The sequence below is a fragment of the Typopeltis vanoorti genome, chromosome 13 (assembly GCF_054136105.1).
Source record: "Typopeltis vanoorti isolate ZY-2024b chromosome 13, IOZ_Tvanoo_1.0, whole genome shotgun sequence".
Lineage (NCBI taxonomy): Eukaryota > Metazoa > Arthropoda > Arachnida > Uropygi > Thelyphonidae > Typopeltis > Typopeltis vanoorti.
Window position 1 is genome coordinate 8,026,482 of NC_143561.1, and position 19,771 is coordinate 8,046,252.

The following is a 19,771-nucleotide window of genomic DNA, read 5'->3' on the forward strand; positions in this document are numbered from 1 at the left end:
GTTCACAGCACTGACATTGGCGAATGCGGCCAGTGCCTGAAAGATACGACTTATGGTGAGGCATGAAGAGGGATGGGAATACGTACATATAAGAAAATGCATAACTCCGGATTCACGTAAGTCGGGGTATGACTGTATAGGCAAACTCCAACTTATGAACATGATGCATTCTTGGAAATGTGCTTGTGAGTTGAATTTGTTTTTAATAAGATAATATTTTTAAATTTGTAATGAATTCCTGAAATAAGTTACTTTTTTCCATGGATAGTAGAAATACATAATTCAGAATGAATTAATGTATTTTTAAAAAGTTGACTGAGAATTACATTTTTCCTTTTTTTTTTCCCCTCCATCTTTTTCCATGCTTGTTTGTAGCAGGCCAAGTTCCTATTAATCACTCAGCTGGCCTTGACATGTATACATGTAAAAGTTTCCATGGATGCAAAGTGCATGTATTAAAATTGTAATGCCACTGATTTTTCTAGTAATAGAAAAAATAATTTTTTTACATAAAAAAAAAGCTTACATGTTAATTATGTATGTTACTCACCAGAAAATAAAGTGCTCAGCTTGAGATTACCACACTTATAGTTTTTAATGTGCTTTCCAGGCCAAAAACGAAGACAATTTTCAACAATAAACACTTTATACAGTAAACAATTGACATACATGCGTGCTAAAGGGTATTTCCCCTAATATAAATTCGCTACTTATAACTACATGCGCAATACGGACAGACACAACTTTAATGAAGATAAAATTTATTTTTAAGTTGCACAGTGAAAAATATATGAAAAGATAAAGGGTTACTACAATGAGAACATGTTATATTGAAATCGTGTTGAAAAGGGTTACTACAACTTGTAGACCATGTTATATCAAAACCACATTGTATAATTACCGCTATATGTGAGGGTTACCTGTAATGGTAATTACAGGTAACCTCATATGACCTCTAATATAATATAATATAATATAACACTAATATAATATAATAATTCTTTGTCTGTGCATACCTTTAATGTGTCAGGTATCATCACCTATTAAATACTGCTCCATAACAAGAGATGATTTTATTTATGTCAAAAAATGTTTACTACAAACTTCACTTGTGCTTACACCATAGAATGTTATTTATACCTGTAGAGGATTTATTAACTGAGTTATATATCAAAACTGTAATAACACTTTTGTGTTTATATTGTTACAGATGCTGTATTTGCTGGGCCAATGCCAACCATGGCTAATTTGATGCTGTCTACTAGAAGACCTATTGTTAATCATCCACATTATGAAGATGCTCAGTTAAGGTTAGTTGTTTATGCATTCTAACTTTGCTTATGTGTCTCCCACCCATAAAAGGTGGTAAACTTATAAATTAGTACCATTGGGCAGACTAAAGATTTTTATTTATAGTTTCTTTATATTTGAATAGCAAAAGTTCCTAGCTAAATATCTATTAGGAATGAAAAAGGATGGGGAAACTCATGAGAAGCACTGGTTTATCTAAAAATGAACCTATGTTTATCATTACTCATCTCTAATAAAGAAAAGTATGATTTTAAATAATTTTGCAGTTGTAAATCTCTGAAATTACAATTTTTTTAATTCTGATTGTATCTTCATTTTTTGGTGTATACTGTTTGGCTAAGTAGTTTATTAACTAGCGTTGTTCTTTATTAGTTAATAAAGTAATACATATTGCTTTATTAAGTAATGAATGATTTGCACTTAAATGGTTTTTTGGTTTGAGAAATTGTTATTTGTTGAACAAGTGATTATAAGTAGTTAAGGAAACTTAAATGTGTTGGATGTATGAAAGAAAGAGAGTAAAAGGGAGAATGATGAGTATCCTGGTTTTTTTTTTTTTTTTGTATGGAGTTTCCTCCCTTTTTCTTCCCCATCCCTATTGGGGCGAGTTGAGCCCCCTCATGGGGGTTAAGTATTTATGGCTGTAGATCCGTGTGTGTTCACGGGGCCGGTTCGCCTGCTTGCGGGATGAAAAACGCCAGATAAACTGGCAGAAAAAACCCTACTGACCGTACCCAACACTGGCTAACTTGGCTATAGCTGAGGATGATCCTCAAATTCCTCACGTCTTCGATGGGAATCGAACCTGGGACACTCCTTTCCCAATCATATGGTTGCAAAGCACACTAATGAATCAGGACTAAAGGTATGAATTTTTACCATTGGTAGATGATATAGTATCAGAATTTATTGGCATAAGTGAGACCTGGTTAACAGAAGAGCAAGGTCTTTGTTTGCCCATCTCTTCATCAGTGGCTCCTTATAATTAGTGGTCTTGGGCCTGCTATCTCTGTTTGGCAAGGCCTTTTAATCCTATTTAGCTTTTGGAGATTAAACTGCCCACTCAGTCTCCAAAAGTCAGATAAGATTAAAAGGCCGTGCCTATTCCCTATAAGGAAATAGAAGATGTTTTTTAAGTTTGTAGAATGGTTTTTTGGCATATGCTTGTTTATGACTAATCATACATTTATGGTGAGTAAACTCGTTAATCTGTTGTGATTCTTTCATACATTTTTTGAATTTCAAACTTGTTTCTTGCTATGCCTAATTTACATGTGTGTGTGTGTGTGATAAAGAAATGGTAATTGCCAGTGATATCACAGGTAATCTGTGAGATTGAGAAGCTATTTGTTATCTATGCACTTTCATATTTTTATAATTTTGTATAGCTGGCTTTAAGCCTAGTTAACAATTGTAATTAATGAATTTATAAAATTTAGTATTCAACACTAAATACATGGCTAATCTTCTTGAATGGCAGGCAGTCTCAAGTGCAGTGATGTGGGCAGATATCAAAATGGGGAACTGGACAGTGACACTTATTTGTGCCTATGGTCCCACAGAGGTTCTACTAAGATAGAAGTGGAGGAATTTTTTGAGGCTTTAGAGAAAGCAACTGACACAATGAAAAAAGAAAAGTTAATCCTTGTTAGAGATCTAAATGGCAGAGTAGGAAATTATTGGCAAACAAACAGAAATATTTTGGGAAAATTTGGAGAAAAGAGCAAAGCTAATAATAATGGCAAATACCTGTTGGATTTCTACTCAGGACATGGACTGGTTATTACTAACAAATGTTCCAACATAAAAATGTGCATAAATTCACATGGAGAGAAGAGGCAAGGAATAGGAAAAGTCTCGTTGACTATGTTATTGTTGATAGTGATGTTTTCTCTCTTGTGCAGGACACTAGAGTATACAGAGGATTTTAAATTGGAAGTGATCACCATTTAGTCTTGAGCAGAGTAAAACTGAATTTCATATTGAAAAGAAGAACAAAAAACGTGTAAGGAAGTTGTAAAGCTGATAAACGTTGAGCAGCTCTCAGTTATGAACTGTAGACTAAAATACAAGAACATTATTCAAGAAAAAAATGTAAGTTTGAGAACAGAAACCAATCCTTGGAGATTCAGTGGCAAGTTCTGAAGAAAACATTCATTGATTCAGCCAGTGACATGTGGTGAAGTTGTCTGTAAGGACAGAAAAATTTGAACTCCATGGTGGACACAGGAAGTTAAAGAGGCAGTGAAGGAAATGAAGAAGAAAGCATGACAAAAGTTCCTGGCAAATAAGTCAGCTTGTTCTCTTAGGGAATACAGAGACAAATGTAAGAAAGCTAAACACTTATAGATCTACAAGTTAAAATTGGTTTCAGCACGGTCCTGTATACAGCTAACTTAGTGTTTTGACTAATTTCTCTTTTATTCCATATAAATATATTCAGTTGACTTCCAGCCATTCCTTCTTGTTGATTCTGTTGTCTATTTCCATATTTAATTTACAATCTTCACTAAAAATTGTGCCTAAATAGCTGAAGTGTTTTACTTGTTCTATTGGTTCTCCATTCATAATGCAGTTGATATTTTCAATGTTTCTGCCTATTTTCATTCTTTCACTTATCAATATATGAAACTAGCTAAGCAAAAGTCATTAATGACTTTGGCAAGAACAAAGAAAATAAATATCAGAATGCAGTAAAATATTTTTGAGGCTGTTGAAAAAGCTCAGAAATGGAAGAAAGGTGACATGAAAACTGGAGGAAAAAAAGATATCCTTGATGTATGGAGTATTTACACTCAACAGACATGCAATCAGGAATACATATCCATACTTGAAGTAGAAAAAGCCATCAAAAGCCTGAAATGTGGAAAGGCAGGAATTTGACCAGAAATGCTCAAGTATAGATGTATAAAAGTCTTTCAGTGGTTGCACTGCATAGTTCAGAAGGCCTGGACAGAGGGACGAATTCCAGATGATTGGAGTAGAGCTCATACTACCCATAAACAAACAAAAAAAAACAGAAAGAAAACTGAATTTTCTTACTGAGTGTTCCTGGTAACATTATGCAAGTCTACTTGAGAAATGGGTGAGAAGGATTGTGGAAGACAAGTTTGGTGAAGAACAAGCTGGATTCAGGACAAACAGTGGTTGTCAGGATCAGATTTTCACTTTACAACAAGTAGTTGAGAAATCATGGGGATATAACAAAGATCTGTATTTAAATTTTTGCAGACCTACAAAAGGCATATGACAAGGTGCCAAGAGAAAAGCTATTCAAAATGCTGCAGTTGTATGGTGTCAGTGGGTCATTATATCAAGCAATACTTAGTCTTTATTTGAGTTGTAAGTCAGCAGTTAGAATTGAAGTAAGTACAGTTTTTATGTTAAATCTGGTGTCAGACAAGGATGTACATTATCTATATGGATCACATTATGAAGGAAAGCAGTATTAAACCTGTTATCAAAATTGGAGATGTTAATCTCAACTATTGACTTTATGCAGATGACGTTATACTTTTAAATAAATCCAGTACAAATTTGCAAGATTCCCTGACTAAATTGAATAACTGTTATAATAAATTTAGTATGAAAATCAGTCATAAAATGAAAATAGGCAGAAGCATTGAAAATATCAACTGCATTGTGAGTGAGAACCTATAGAACAAGTAAAACATTTCAGCTACCTAGGCACACTTTTTAAGTAGGATGGTAAATTAAATATGGTAATAGACAAGAGAATCAACGAAGTCAGTATGGTAAGAAGTCAAATGAATAAATTTATATGGAATAAAAGAGAAATTAGTCAAAATACCAAATCAGCTGTATAACAGTGTTCAAACTAATTTTTTAACTTATGGATGTGAGAGCTGGGTTAGAAATAAAACACTTGACCAAAGGCTAGAGACCACAGATATGAGAGTCCTGAGAAAGATTGAGGCTTGAACAGATGGTACAATATCATATGAAAACAGGATATTAGGAAATAACTTGACATTGTTAGCATCCAGGAATGTGTTAGCAGAGCTAATCTCTGGTGGTATGGTCACTTAAATAGGATGTGAGAGGAGCAAAACACGTGTTCTCTATGGCAGGAAAAAGATCTAAAGGAAGACCAAGATATAGGTGAATTTATAGAGTAAAAAGTACCTTAGAAGACAGAAATATAAGATCTGATAATGTTGGAGTCTTGACAGATAACAGATTGATTTGAAGGAAAATTGTTGATAGGAAGTTGGTAATGGTGTAAGTTCTTCATGTAGTACTATCATAATATCCTGTACGCCCATGATGATAATTTATAAAACATACAACTCAGCAAATCTATGTGAAATGGAGCAATCATGATATCAATATGTGAACCATTTTTGATCAGTTATTTTCTGTCTGAGCTCTTCTATAGATGTGACTTTTGTGTGAAGACAAGTGCCCAGAGGCTCACAGAATAATGCTGTCTGTGTACAGTCCATTCTTTTACATCTTGTTTATTGAAAATTCCTGTAAACAATGCCATTATTATCCTCAAGGGTAAATATGCAGATCTGAAAGTGGTTGTGAATTCATATAAAATGGATGATGAAGTAAACATTTCACAGGAGCAGCTTTCTACTGTTTAGTACTGTCAAAAGTCTAAATGTGAGGGATTTTACATTGGGATGTTTCAAGTATCACAAATGAAAGAAGAAATGGATTACTCATTTCATGGTACAGGCAATGACTACAGGCACTTTTACTGATTCTTGACATCAAAGTTGGAGTGGCTCCAAGGCTGTACTTATGCATAGGCATATGAGGCTCTAGCTGGGGACCCAGAGAAGCCCTCAGGCCCTGCCCACCCACCCACCTTAGGATAAATGTAAGTACGGCCCTGGGTTGGCATATTTGGATACATCCGAAGTGCCTGCCATCAGTGGGCTAAGTATATGAGTTACATGAGTAGCATTCTAAACTACAAGGTCTGATGTTAGTCAACTGAAGTTGTAAAGTTTATCATTCTTGGAGGTCCTTGTCACCACATCCCTGTGAGGCCTGCTGCAGGTGTTTTACTAAACCACCCGAAATATCGTCATATGAAGATGCATGAAAATATCAGATATTTTTATATTGGATTTTGTGATCAGGATATTTCACAGATGCACTTCAAGCTAACATCTTGAGAGTTGAAATTGCCATTTTCTTCATTCAAGTTTAGATCTACTCAATTGAGAAAATTGGGAGATAATAACCAAACCTGTTTCCAAATGGCTTTTGAAAGGATGTTTATGATGTAAGGGGCATAGCTTTAGCACTAGATCATACACAAGATCTATGCTATATACTGTGGGAAAAGAGGAGCCTGAGGAGTCAATCTAGGTGAAAATGAGTTACACTAATTAGAAGAGAGACTGACTATTGAAATCAGAAGAGGGAAGGTACCAGTAAACAAGATGCTAAAGGTGATTAATTGTAGCAGAAATTTGGAATGTAGAATAGTGGGAGAGAGAGAGAGAGAGTGAATAATGCTGTTTGAGATTCAGTTATCAAGGATGTAAAATCTGAACAGCTTCTCAGGGTGTGTCTGAAAATGTGTTTGAGAGACAAGGCAGTTAGTGGAGTGACTGAGGTTGTGCAGATGAATTTATTGCACTAGTTGAATGAGGTAGCATGTAATTTGAGAGTGTTATTAGAGACTGTGAAGAATAAAAGTTCTAAGAGTAGAGTTGTTAGTATATTGTTCAGGTACTGAGAAGAAGGGCAATGATATGTTGGAAGAAAGAGAGAGAGCGAGCGATTATGTAGGTTGAACAGTGGGATAAATTCTGAGGTAAGAGAGAGACCTTTTTTCTGAGGATAGTTTACATCTGAGCAAGTGTGGTAGTTTGAAGCTGGGTAGATTGCTGGTAGGTGGAGAAGAAAGTTTGTCCAGGTAAGGAAACGAGAAGTAGACTGTTAGTAGTGAAATGCATGATGGGACTGCAGGAATAGTCGTAAAACATAGTTGGGTTAAGGTCACATGAGAGTATGTGAAGAATTGCGGGATGGGAAGAAAGATTAATGAGTGCTGGAGTCATTATTACCCTATTAAGAGAGTAATAATGACTTTTAAGAGTTGTTTGAATTTTCATCAGGCTGGTGGTTGGTTATTGCACATGTTCGCTAATGCTAGAAGCATCAGAAAGAAAATATGAGGAATTCTCAGCATTAGTTAATGGAAATGAACCAAAAAATTATTGGCAGTAGGGACTTGTTTGAAAGAAGAAGATATCCTTACAGGGATAGATGCAGTGTATTCAGGGAAGACAGGCAGAATAAGAAGGGAGGTGGAGTAATGCTAAGGATTATAGATCAGTTGCAGCCAGCTAGAATAGAGATTAGGAATGACTTTGGTAGTGTAAGCAGTTTAACCAAAAGGGTGCGAGAGCTATTTGATACAAAGTGGAAGTTTACAGGACAAAATGCATAGCTGGATGCCTATAGATGAAAGTTAATTGAAGAAGACTTGGAACTGCATACAAGGGAAATGGGAAAGGAACTTATAGAATTACTGAGGAACAGCTTTCTTAGGCATCATTTTATGAAAGGAACTTGTAGCACAAAAATATCAGATCTGGTAAACAATATCAAAGAATCCAACTGTAAACTGGTAATTGTTTAGCCTCCACTTGACAAAAATGATCACAGAATTTTGTTTTGGAAGGTGACATTGCATGTAAGAACTTGCACTAAGAAGGAATATATGTGTTCTGTCCTTGAATCACATCCAGATAAACTGTGAAGGCAGTTTCTCATATCATTGCACAGCAAAAATCTTCACCTTCCAGAAAAATTGCCTTTTTTTTTTTTTCTTGTTGTTTCTTACTCAATGCAAATCTCATATCTGCCCAATCTTCAACCGTGGTTTTGTAGGTGGTCAGTTTTCGCAATGTGTCTCTTCTCTAGACATTTCTATTGTACTCCCATTTCTTCTAAACTTTTTGGAACACAAGCTGCAGCTGTCTACCATTCTTTTTCATTTGAACTGCTGACTCACCAAACCTGGTACTCTCAGTCATCTTTTCTTCTGTCTTCCTCATTTCTGTGGATTAGTCTTCCCCTCCATCCTCCACTTTTTAAGAAGCATATCAATAGATTATTTTGCTCTTGATCCTTGATCCATCCCTTGCATAGCATTTCTTTGTTATGGGTCTTTCAGCCTCTCATGTGGGAGTGATATTAAAAAATAAATAATTGATTGGCAGACTTTTTTCTCCTAATTTTTGGAATAGGCTGGATATATTCTTGTTTTCATGCATTGAGATAAGTGCCAGCTAAGTATAAAAGATTGTAGAGACAATTCAGGACAGGTGTTAGCTGTGGAGTACAACATTCAGGTACAGTTGGTGAGAAGACATTGAGACCAGAAGACTTTTTAGTGTCCAGATTGTTTAATGTTCTTCTGAAGTCTTTTTGAAAAACCGCAGGAGCCATATAATGCTCATTTTCTCGTTTGACAGGAAGTGATTTGCCTTAGTCATCCCTGCAGGAGTTGAAGGAAAAGAGTGATGGCATATGCACAGTATATAACCTCTATCTCCTTGCCTTCTCATGGTGTGGCCTGTTTATATAGAAGGGGCTCTGATATACCCAATGAACATTCGTGCTGAAAAAGAATATCTTCCTGATTCAAGGAAATGTGAACTAAACCCACTTGATGGCAGATGTCCTTAACTGCCCACTGAAACACCACCTTTTTTATTGGTGAATGTAATGATTGGCCTCCACAGCAGGGATTCCAGTTTCTGTTTCTCCCTCAGTTCTCCCTGCATTGTGAATAATACTGTTCAAGGATATTTACAAGCATACTTATAGATCCCAAACATCTTCAATTTTGAGGGTAGGTACAGCAGTAAAAACTGGTTCCTCAGGCTGGCCACCAGATAATATGCAGGCACAAACTTGTTAGTAATGAGTCAGGTGACTTACTGGTCAACTGTCCCATATTCTGCCCGGTCATGTCTGGAGGAGGAGGAGGAGGAATAGTGGTGTGTGGGAGCAGGGGCACGCCGACCATATGTGCAATGTGTGCGATGCACACAGGCACCAGGATAGTGTTCTGAATGAAACTGTATTAATTTATATCTTCATCAGAACTTAACATGCATCTTGCATTTTGCATATACTGATATATCAGGCAGATAAAATTGCTTGTAAATTACCAGAAATGTTAATAATTTAAGAATCCTTTTATTTGTCCATAATATTGTAATGTATTTACTGTGAATAGTCCATTGTTTAAACTTTGCTAAATTTGTATAAATACTTGTATGTTACTGAGAGAAGGCTAATCGGATTAAGTACTGATAGCCAGGAGCAAAACACGTACGCCAAGTACACATGCACTGTGGAAGGAGAGCACGCGATCCTCCCCCCCTCCACTGAAGAGCATGCTAGGGGAGATTGTGGCACTAGGTGCTGGGAGATGTAAAGTGACGTGAGCAAAGAGGGAGAAATTTAATGACGTAGTAAGGAAGTGTTGGCACGGAATTTAAAAAACGAAGCAGCGCCAGCTCAGTGCTTTTTGGCTTGCTTTTTCTTTAGTCGTCCTCTTCACTTGGTCGATGTTCATCGCCGTTCCTTGGAGGGATCGTCAAAGCAGAGATCGTGGGAGAATGCCGAGGAATCCTTGGGAAATCGCCGGTTAAGGATTTGTCCAGCAGAGCTGAGGTCCTGATTGCCGAAGAGACAGCTAAGCCTTGCCAAGCCAGATGACCAGTGAACGGCGAGCACATGTCTTTGTTGCCAGAGATATATCCAGTCTGGACCATACAGAGGGATAATGCAGACTAAGCAGAATGGAAAGTGGACCTGGAGGTGATGTTATATCGTGATATGTATGATGTTCTAATAATTCCCCAGCAATTGGTAAAGTAGAAACTTTAATCTCTTTAGTGAATGTGTAAAGGAAGTAAGACTGTAATTATTTGTTGGATTAAGTTTAGAAGGGTGTGAATTTTATGCAAGGACTTTAGAGATATAGTTTAAGATGGGAGACATGAGTGAAGAAATTAGGGTTAAATTAATGTCTATGAATGAATATCCTTTAGTATTGTGGAGTTTAAGCTCATGATTTACCTTTGATAGAATGTTTTAACTGTACTGATATTTATACATGCTAAGAGAGAGAGTAAGAAGGATTAGATAATTATGTTTTTTCATTGAAATTGATATTGAAGCCAGCATGTGCAAAAGTTTATTCATGATATGTAATCTGACTAGTGTGTAATTAAATGTTTTCTTTAAATTCAATAGTTGACTTGCCTGATTTCATTTTCTGTTGCACCGCTCATAAATAATCGAACCACGGTGGGAGGTAATTTATAGGGGAGGCTACGACTGCAAACTAAGTTAGAGATAAATGAGATTTGAACTACTTTATATAGTTTAAAAAATTAAGGATAGTGTGCTATGCTAAGTTCTGGTTCTTTGATTTTTCATTGTTCAAAAATCTAGGATTCAGGGTGGTGCAATATAATATAAATTTTCCCTGAATCTGAAGAGAGAACCAGCACTGAAACAAAGGAATTGCCATTGTCTATTGGGAATCTCTTTGTCTTTTACCCACGTGCAATATCCTTAAAGTTGTTAATGGCCCAAAGTAAATGTTGAGACTGCTTAAATTAAAGAGTTAGTGAGGTATAATTAAGGTTCTAACAGAAAGTGTTGAATGAAGGAATTATTAACGATATAAACACGAAGTAAACATTATAAGCAAAGTAAGAAGAAATATAAGGAAGTGAGGACATAACAATAGTAAAGGTGCCAAAGAGGAGGAAATACTTAAAAAAAACGTGTTTTTAAAGTGATTTTTTTATTGAGGGGGGATAGGGGTGCCAACTAAAGTTTTGCATACTGGTGCGTCCCTGTGTGGGAGTTGCTGTCGAAGCCATATGTCAAGGAGACTGGTCAATCTTTATGGATGCTATCTCCTCTCACCACATGCTCCTACTCTATCCTTTCATCTAACTCTAAATCAAAAATGAAACATGCAACAAATGATTACAGTGTCACTGCATTTGAAGTAAATCTCCTTCAAAAACTGATCTTAACATAAAAGCCCAGCCAAGCACAGTATACAAAATACACAAGGATCCCTCAAAAAAATAAAAAATCACTTTCACCATCTGTGGCATAAACACCAACATGAATGATGTACATCATCACTTATATATACACCCAGACCACATATATGTGCCTTGTGGAATCCTAATCTAGATTCTTCTGCTCTTGACCTCCTCTGGCTCAGGTTTTTCTTGCCCTGTTTGGTAACATTCATCTTCTATATTTACTGCTGTCTGAATTCTGAAAGGCACTCTAACCTCTTCACTTTCCTATCCATGAAGCTTGAGTTTCTGCAGTCCAGCTATCCAAATAGTGAAGAAATCTTCCTAGGTGACTTTTGATATCCACAACTCCAACTGGCTCCTCTTTTTGAACACCACTGACCCAGCTGAATGAGATGGAGCTTTTGCTATAAAGAGTGAGCTAGAGATTTGTACATCTATTAACCTGAATTCCTGATGATCCTCTCTGCTCTCTTCCAATAACCTTGGATCATTTTTTTTTAAACTAGTTCTCCTTCCAAATAAATCATAATTACAGAGTGTGATATTTTTGTCAACCTTCAGAATGAAGGAAATAGGGATATGACAAGAAACGGCAAGGTTGTACATGAAAATTGTGAGAGTGTGAATGATAGTATAAATGGTTTCTCAGAGAACAAAAAAGATGAGATAGATGCATTGAGTGAGATCGCGTTGTTGAATAGTGCGATAGAAAGAGCAAAACAGCAGTTAGAGTGCATGAACAAAAGTAGACTGAATGAACCAACCAATAATAAAAGGTATGACAGGAAAAATAGACGTATGAATGTGAACATGAACAAAATGAAGGATAGAGTGCTGTATGGAGACTCGTTAGTACGAGGTGTGTTAGTAGAGGATTTGACAAAATCGTACCAACCTGGTGCGACCATAAAGGATGTAACTGCGTCTATTAGAGAGCAAAAGGAAAGGGTGAAAGAAATGATTGCTGTGGCAGGTACGAATGATTTGAAAGGAGATAAAATGGAAATGATAGAAGACCTGAATGAATTGTTTGAGGTAGCAAAAGAAAAGAGTGAGAGAGTTAGAATGATTAGTCTTTAGCCACGGTATGACAGTGAAATGTTTAAAAGGAGGGCTATAATTGCGAATGACTTTATGCGTGGGTTATGTATGACGAGTGGTGTGGAATTTGTGGATGTGTGGAGTGAGTTTGATGGGCGAAAGGATCTATATAAGATGGATGGCTTGCATTTGAATGGTTACGGTGTAAGAAGACTTGAGAAAGTGTTGCTGAATGTAGTGGATGTGCAAATTCAGGGAAACTAGATTTGTTAGAGGGGGGGGTAGAGATACAGTCCTTATGGAGGCAGTTGAATGTAAGAATGAATATAATATGCCAGAGCAAATAAGGACAACAAATCTGAGTGGGATAGTTAATATAAGGCATCAAGGTAGGGTTGGGGCTAATGGGGGTCTTAAATTCATGTACACTAATACTAGGAGTATTAGGAACAAGAAGGAAGAGTTTTTGGCAATGGTTGGCACTTCCAGACCACAGGTTATAGGTATTAGTGAAACATGGCTGACTGTAGATGATATAACTAGTGGGATTGAATGTGATGGGTATAGTGTGTTCAGGAATGACAGAGAGAATAAAATGGGGAGAGGAGTATTGTTGATGATAGCTGATGAGCTCCAGCCAAGGAGAATAGAAGTTGAATTGCAGGATAGAGAAAAGAGCACATTTGAGGCCATTTGGTATGAGATTGTGGCTAGCAGAACTAAATATACAATTGGGTGCTGCTATAGACCAGGTGATGGAAAAGATGGTGGTGACAGTATGCACAAGCAAATAGAAGAAATGGGTGGAAGGAGGGTGATTATTATGGGAGATTTCAACTATGGTCGCATTGATTGGAGTGAGGAGAGGACACACGGGAGGAAGGAACTGGATTTTATGCAGTTATTAAGGGATAACTATCTGCGACAGCATGTAATGGAAAATACTAGGGGTCAGAGAGTGCTTGACCTAGTAATTACATCTGAGGATTTGGCTGTAACAAATATGACCACATTGCCACCAATCGGTGAGAGTGATCATAGGGTCTTAACTTGGGAAGTGGCTAAAGGTGTAGAATTTTCAATTAAGACAGGGTACATGTGGAATTATCGGGCTGGAAAGTATGACAAGCTTAGGAGTTTGATTGGTTCAGTGCCATGGCATGTACAACTGCAAGGACTAGAAGTTCATAGTGCATGGGAGGTAGTTAAGAAGTGCTTGCATGAAGTAATGGCTGACTGTATACCTAGAGTCTGAATAATAAATCAGGTAGGGGTTAAATGGATGAATAACACCATTAAGCTTGAGTTGCAAAAAAAGAAACAACTATCGAGGGAATTTAAGGAGAAGGGTGACCGGCAGGCACATGAACGGTATAAAGCGCAGGCCAGAAGGGTGACGAGTGTGGTAAGAAAAGCAAAAAAGGATTACGAAAGAACATTGGCCATGCAGGCTAAAGAGAATCCTAAACAGTTTTTTAGATATGTAGCAAGTAAAAGGAAAAATGTACATGGCAGATTGATTTTAAAGAATGCCGATGGTAGGGAGGTAACTGAATCAGTTGAGTTACTGAGTGAGCACTTTGCAAAAGTATATCATCCAGGTGGTGACATTGCAGAAACGAATAAACCAGTAGATTATACGGGAATTGTGGTTAATGAAGTGGAGGTGAGTAGTCTACTGCATAACCTCAATGTCAATACATCTGTGGGATTGGATGGTATACCAGCTCGTGTTGTACGAGAAGCAGCTAATGAATTGTCAGTGCCCTTGACCATTTTGTTTAATTTGAGTCTCGGGTCTGGGAAAATAGTTCCACTGCATAAAGGTGGTTCCAAGACTGCTGTTGTAAATTACCGACCGATTAGCATATTCAGGAATCAATGTCAAGGTCTTAGAGAAATTAGTCAAGAAAAGAATACAGGATTGGATAGATGAAAATGGGATATTGTATGGGGGACAACATGGTTTTGTGAAGGGTAGATCATGCCTCAGTAACTTGCTCACGTTTTATAACACAGTGACGGCTGAACTGGATAGGGGTAATGGGTTTACAGTGATACTACTGGACCTTGCCAAGGCCTTTGATAGGATACCACATGGAACCCTAATCAGTAAACCGGAGCAGATGGGTATAGATATAGGGTTGGTGAGATGGATAAGAGGGTGGTTGAAGGAGAGATATCAAAGAGTGGTTTATTCAGGAGTGGAGTCTAAAAGACATCTTGTGACTAGTGGAGTGCCACAGGGCTCTGTTCTTGGACCACTGCTTTTCAATTTGTTCATCAATGATATTGGAAAGGATCTGAGAGGAAGTGTTCACTTGTTTGCTGATGATGCAAAGTTGGGTAGAGCAATTGTGAGTGCACAAGATGTCAAAATTTTACAGGATGATTTGGATAGTTTGGAGGACTGGGCTAGGAAAAATGGATGTCAATTTAATGTGGCAAAGTGTAAGGTTATGCACTTTGGGGTGAAAAGAATAGCAGCAGTATATCGCATTGGTGGAATCATACTCCAGGAGATTGATGAGGCCAGGGATTTGGGAGTGTTGGTGGATAGGGAGTTGAAGTTTAGGGGGCACATTGCAAAAGTAACTAAAACAGCTCACCAAATCACTTGGTTTCTGAAAAATACTTTAACATGCAGAGATGAACAAGTTGTTGTTCCTCTGTATCGAGCCTTGATAAGACCCCATCTGGACTTCTGTGCCCAGCTATGGGCACCAGGGTTTCTTCGTGATGGGGAGGAAGTGGAGAGTGTCCAGAGACGAGTGACCAAGATGATAGCAGGTCTGTGGAATGAACCTTATGAGAATAGGTTGAAGATTTGTGGGTTGCAGAAATTGGACGATAGGAGAAGGAGGGGTGATATGATTGAGACATTCAAATTACTGAAGGGTTTTTATAGGATTGATCCGAAGATATTTTTGAAAATATGACTGGTGGTGGGAGGACTAGGGGCCATGCATGGAAGCTGGGCAAGAGCGTGGTTGACAAGGGTGTTAGAGCTAGGTTCTTTACTTGGAGAGTGGTAAATGAGTGGAATAAGCTTCCAGAGTCTGTTGTGGGTGCTACGACCGTGAATGAGTTCAAGGCAAGGTATGATAGATACTGTGTGAATGTTGAATAGTTGTTCTTGACATGATGTTAGGGCCTCCCTCGATGAGTCTGTCGACTCCTTGGAGTTTCCCGGAACAATAATAATAATAATAATAATAATAATAACAGTCACCTCTCAATAACAGATCGTCACAATCTTGTGCAAGTTTCCTCTCCCAGAGAGTGTAATAAGACAGAGGAAGATGCAAAAGATGGTGGACTGGTAAAGAAACTAGCATGAAAGATATGAACACAAGTGAAGATATTGGAAAAGAAGTGGTAAGTTGAGGAATTAAATGAGGTATTTAGAGGAGAGTTTAGCAGTTGGAGGTGTAAGAAGGAAGCTGCTAGTGTCAATTGAGTCAAATATGAATGATTGCAATGGGATAGCAGAAAGTAGTGTGGTGCCATATAGTGACTGTTGTCAAAGATGTGAAAATGGAGCAGATGTCAAAAGTATGAGAGGAGCAATGACATGAAGAGTGAATAAGTCTGTGGAGAGGAGAGACTATTCACAGGAGTTGATTATGCTAGTTTGGACAAATGATTTGTGAAGAAGTGTGACTGTCGTAGCTCAATTTGAGGGTGTTGCCTGAAAGAGTGAGAGAGAGAAAATTGTGAGTGTGATTATTATTATTACCCCAAGACCTCATGGAGTCAAAGACTCATCTGGGAGGTCCTTTTATCACACACACATCTCATCATACCGTGTCTTAAGTACACTCAAACTCCTTGCAGAAACCACACTCTCAGGCAAGGCATTCCAATCATTCACAACTCTGCACAAAAAAAAACCTGCCTCTCACTCCTCTACTCACACTCTCTTTATACAGTTTCCATATCTCCCACTATTCTCTGTAGAACTTCTCTACCATTGATCTTATAACAACCCCTTACCAACTTGTAGGTCTCTATCATATCTCCCTTCTTCCTCCTCTCCACCAGACTCTGTAAATTACATCTTCTCAATCTTTCCTCATACTCAACATTCCAGAGGTCAGAAACTACCTTAATCAGTCGCCTTTGAACCCTTTCCAACATCTCTTCATCCTTCTGAAAACCAGGTGACCAAATCTGGGCACAATAGTCCATGTGTGGCCTAATCAAAGCCTTATACGACAGAACAAGAATCCCCCTACTTCTACACATCAGTGTCCTCTGCATCATTCCCAGAAGCCTTTGTGTTGTCTTCACAATTTTGGTGATGTGTCCCCTAAATTTTAGATCCTTATCCACTATCACCCCCAGATCTCTTATTTCCTCTACCTCCAACAATATATTCTCACCAAGTATAAATTCTGCATCCCATCTTTGTTTTCCAAATTTTAAAACCTTACATTTTGCAACATTGAACTCACATCCCCATTTCCATGCCATGGTATGATAGTAGAGAACTGAGGAGAAGAACAGTGATCATGAATGACTTGATAACCAGAATGTGCAAGAAGAGTAGTCTTGAGTTTGTGGATGTATGGAAAAAATTTAAGGGTAGGAGAGACCTGTTTGCTGCAAATGGTCTGCATTCAAGTGAGAACTGTAGTGTGAAACTAGGTAGATTGTTGATTAGAGGAGGTGCGCATGTAGCCAGTAAGGGAAACAAAAACTAGGTGAGACTGCGACTGTAAGATGCCAGAATTGGTGAAATAAGGGACAAAGGAAGACAAGATAGGGATGGTCTCAATAGGACCAGCAGAGTCAAATTACTTGAATAATGGGGGAAAGAATTGTGAGAGGGAAAGGGGGAACCAGGGGGAGCCACTGTGCTTATTCACCAATGCAGGTAGTATTAGGAATAAGGGTGCAGAGTGTGTGGCCTTGATACAGTTGGTCAGTCCACAAATCATTGCCATCAGTGAGACATGGTTAACAGAGAATGATATATTCATGGGAATAGAAGGTGATAGTTATTGCATTTTTTGAAAAGACGGAAAAGATAAAAGAGGAGGTGGGGTCTTACTGATGATTTCAAAACAGTTGTGTCCTCCCAATGTAGAGCTTGAAGAAAGCAATAATACTAACTGCTTCGAAGCCCTTTGTTGTGGGGTTGAAGTTATCACAAAATGTAAATATTTAGTGGGATGTTGCTACTCTGGCCAGGGAATGCAGAGAAAAATGATTCTGAAATGTTCAGGCAGATGAGACTGGTAAGCAACAGAAAGGTGGTAATAATTAGTGACTAACTATGAAAGCATTGACTGGAAGGAGAAAATCATGTGGAACTAAGGAGATTGAATTCCTTAAACTACTTAGTGAGTTATCTTATGTAGTTGATGCAACACTTGGGACACAACTGTTAGATTTAATAATGTCTTCTCATACAGTGACAATAGAATATGTCATTACTATGCCACCAGTTGGGGTAAGGTGATCATATGGTTTTGATGATGAAGGTGGAATCGTTAGCCAGGCACAAATTTCATGGAACAAGAGAATTGTGTGGAATTACAGAGAAGGGGAATATGATTATTTAACAAATAAGTGATATTCAGTGGCTTGGTCAGTTGAAGGGAAGAGAAATCAGAAAAAAAAGCTGGCAGTGTTCTTCACTTCATTGTTCAACAGAAGTCTGGCAAGAGGAACAGCCCCAGAAGAGTGGAAAGAAGGGAAAAATAATGCCTTGACATAAGGCAGAATCAATGCAGGAGTGTCAAACTATAGTCCAGTGTGTATATCTAGTGGTGGAGATGTTAGAGAGGCTGGTTAGAGACAGAATAAAACCTGGTTTGATGAGGATGAAAATCTGATGAGAGAGCAGCATGGGTTTATTAAGGAAAGCCCATGTTTTAGTTAGTTACATTTTGTAATAGGGTGACTAATGTATTGGATGGGGAAGATGCTTATACAGTGATTTATTTGAATTTTGCTAAAGCATTTGATTGAGTACTGCATGATAAACTACTGTTGAAATTGGACTGGATGGAAGGGATAGTCATTTGGTAGTTCGGCAACAGGGATGGTTGACTGATAGGAGCTAGCAAACTGTGTGTGTGTATAGTGGTGCAGTGTCCTGAAAATGAAGTGACAAGGTGTGGTACCACAGGGTTCTATTCTGAGACCACTATTGTTTAACATACATATCAGTCATATAGTTCATGGTGTGAAAGGAGATATTCAATTGTTTGCTGATGATGCTAAATTAGGAAGAGCAATGTCAGCAACAGGAAGTTCTGATGGGTTGCTGTTACAAAAGGATTTGAATAGATCAGTGCTTTCGGCTGAAGAAAGCAGATGTCATTTCAATGTTGCCAAGTGTAAAGTTATGCACTTTTGCCAGAAAAGAAAGAATGAGATGTACTGTATTGTGGGAACTTTGCTTCAGGAGATAGTGGAGGTAGCAAAGGATCTGAGTGGATGGGGGTGGTGCAACTAAAACCTTTCTAAAAATTCTCAAAGTCCAGAGAAGAGCAGCATTTTGGCACATAGATGATCCCTCACTAACTCACTTCAATCTCTTTCTCACAAGACTGGCAGCCATCATTCTTCCACTTTCTGTTGGACATGTTAAAAGCAGTTGCCCAAAATCCCTTTTCACTACAACTACAAACTCACCAAACCTGCTTGTCCTAATCTTTTATTAGATCTACCTCTGTCCTCAGAACTGCCTTCCTCATGAGTGTTCCAAAACTATTACAACCTCCAACTTTTCAAGAAAAAGATCAATAGACCTCCCCCCTTCTCCAAACTCTCAGTTGTCCCTACACATTGCACCAAAGTGCTACAAGTTCTGCCTTTCATGTATGGGATTGAGCACAATAGACCCCTCCTTTTACTACTGGTAAATTTTTTTCATTATGATTGTATGAAATGCTAAACTACAAAAATTAGGTTGATTGGGATGCAACTGCAACAGCTGGCTGTTACCTGATTGAGATCAGAGTGTACAATCAAATTTCTAGTAGCTGAATCAGTGGGGGTCTAATTTTTATCTAATGTCAGACCTTACTAAGGCAACTGTGAAGTCATTAGCTTCTATATACGAGTAGCCTGGTTGTGAAGTTACTTCAGCTTTCAAACTTTGTTTGCTTACACTTGGATAAAAGATGAAACCCAGAATATAATTTCTTGGCAACTTTAATTTATACTATAACCAACTGAAAAAACTTTCAGCATCTATCTCTAATCCAGAGTATTTTAGTAATAAGACACCTTTTGACTACTTGTATATGGAAATATGAGTTCTGCATTACATCAGCCTTGGTATCACCTCTCGGTCTGGCTCCCACTGATGAGACCTCAATAAA

General features: G+C 37.8%; 1 protein-coding gene across 1 annotated transcript in view; it reads left to right on the plus strand.

Annotated features, from left to right (window-relative positions):
- The first annotated feature begins 1,213 nt into the window (after positions 1–1,213).
- LOC150099916 (protein C-mannosyl-transferase DPY19L1-like) overlaps positions 1,214–19,771 on the plus strand; it is a 49,715-nt gene continuing 31,157 nt past the window's right edge. The window contains exon 1 of the mRNA XM_090403230.1: positions 1,214–1,310. Coding sequence (XP_090259356.1) covers positions 1,231–1,310 — 80 coding nt within the window. The 5' untranslated portion in view covers positions 1,214–1,230. The remainder of the gene's footprint in view (positions 1,311–19,771) is intronic.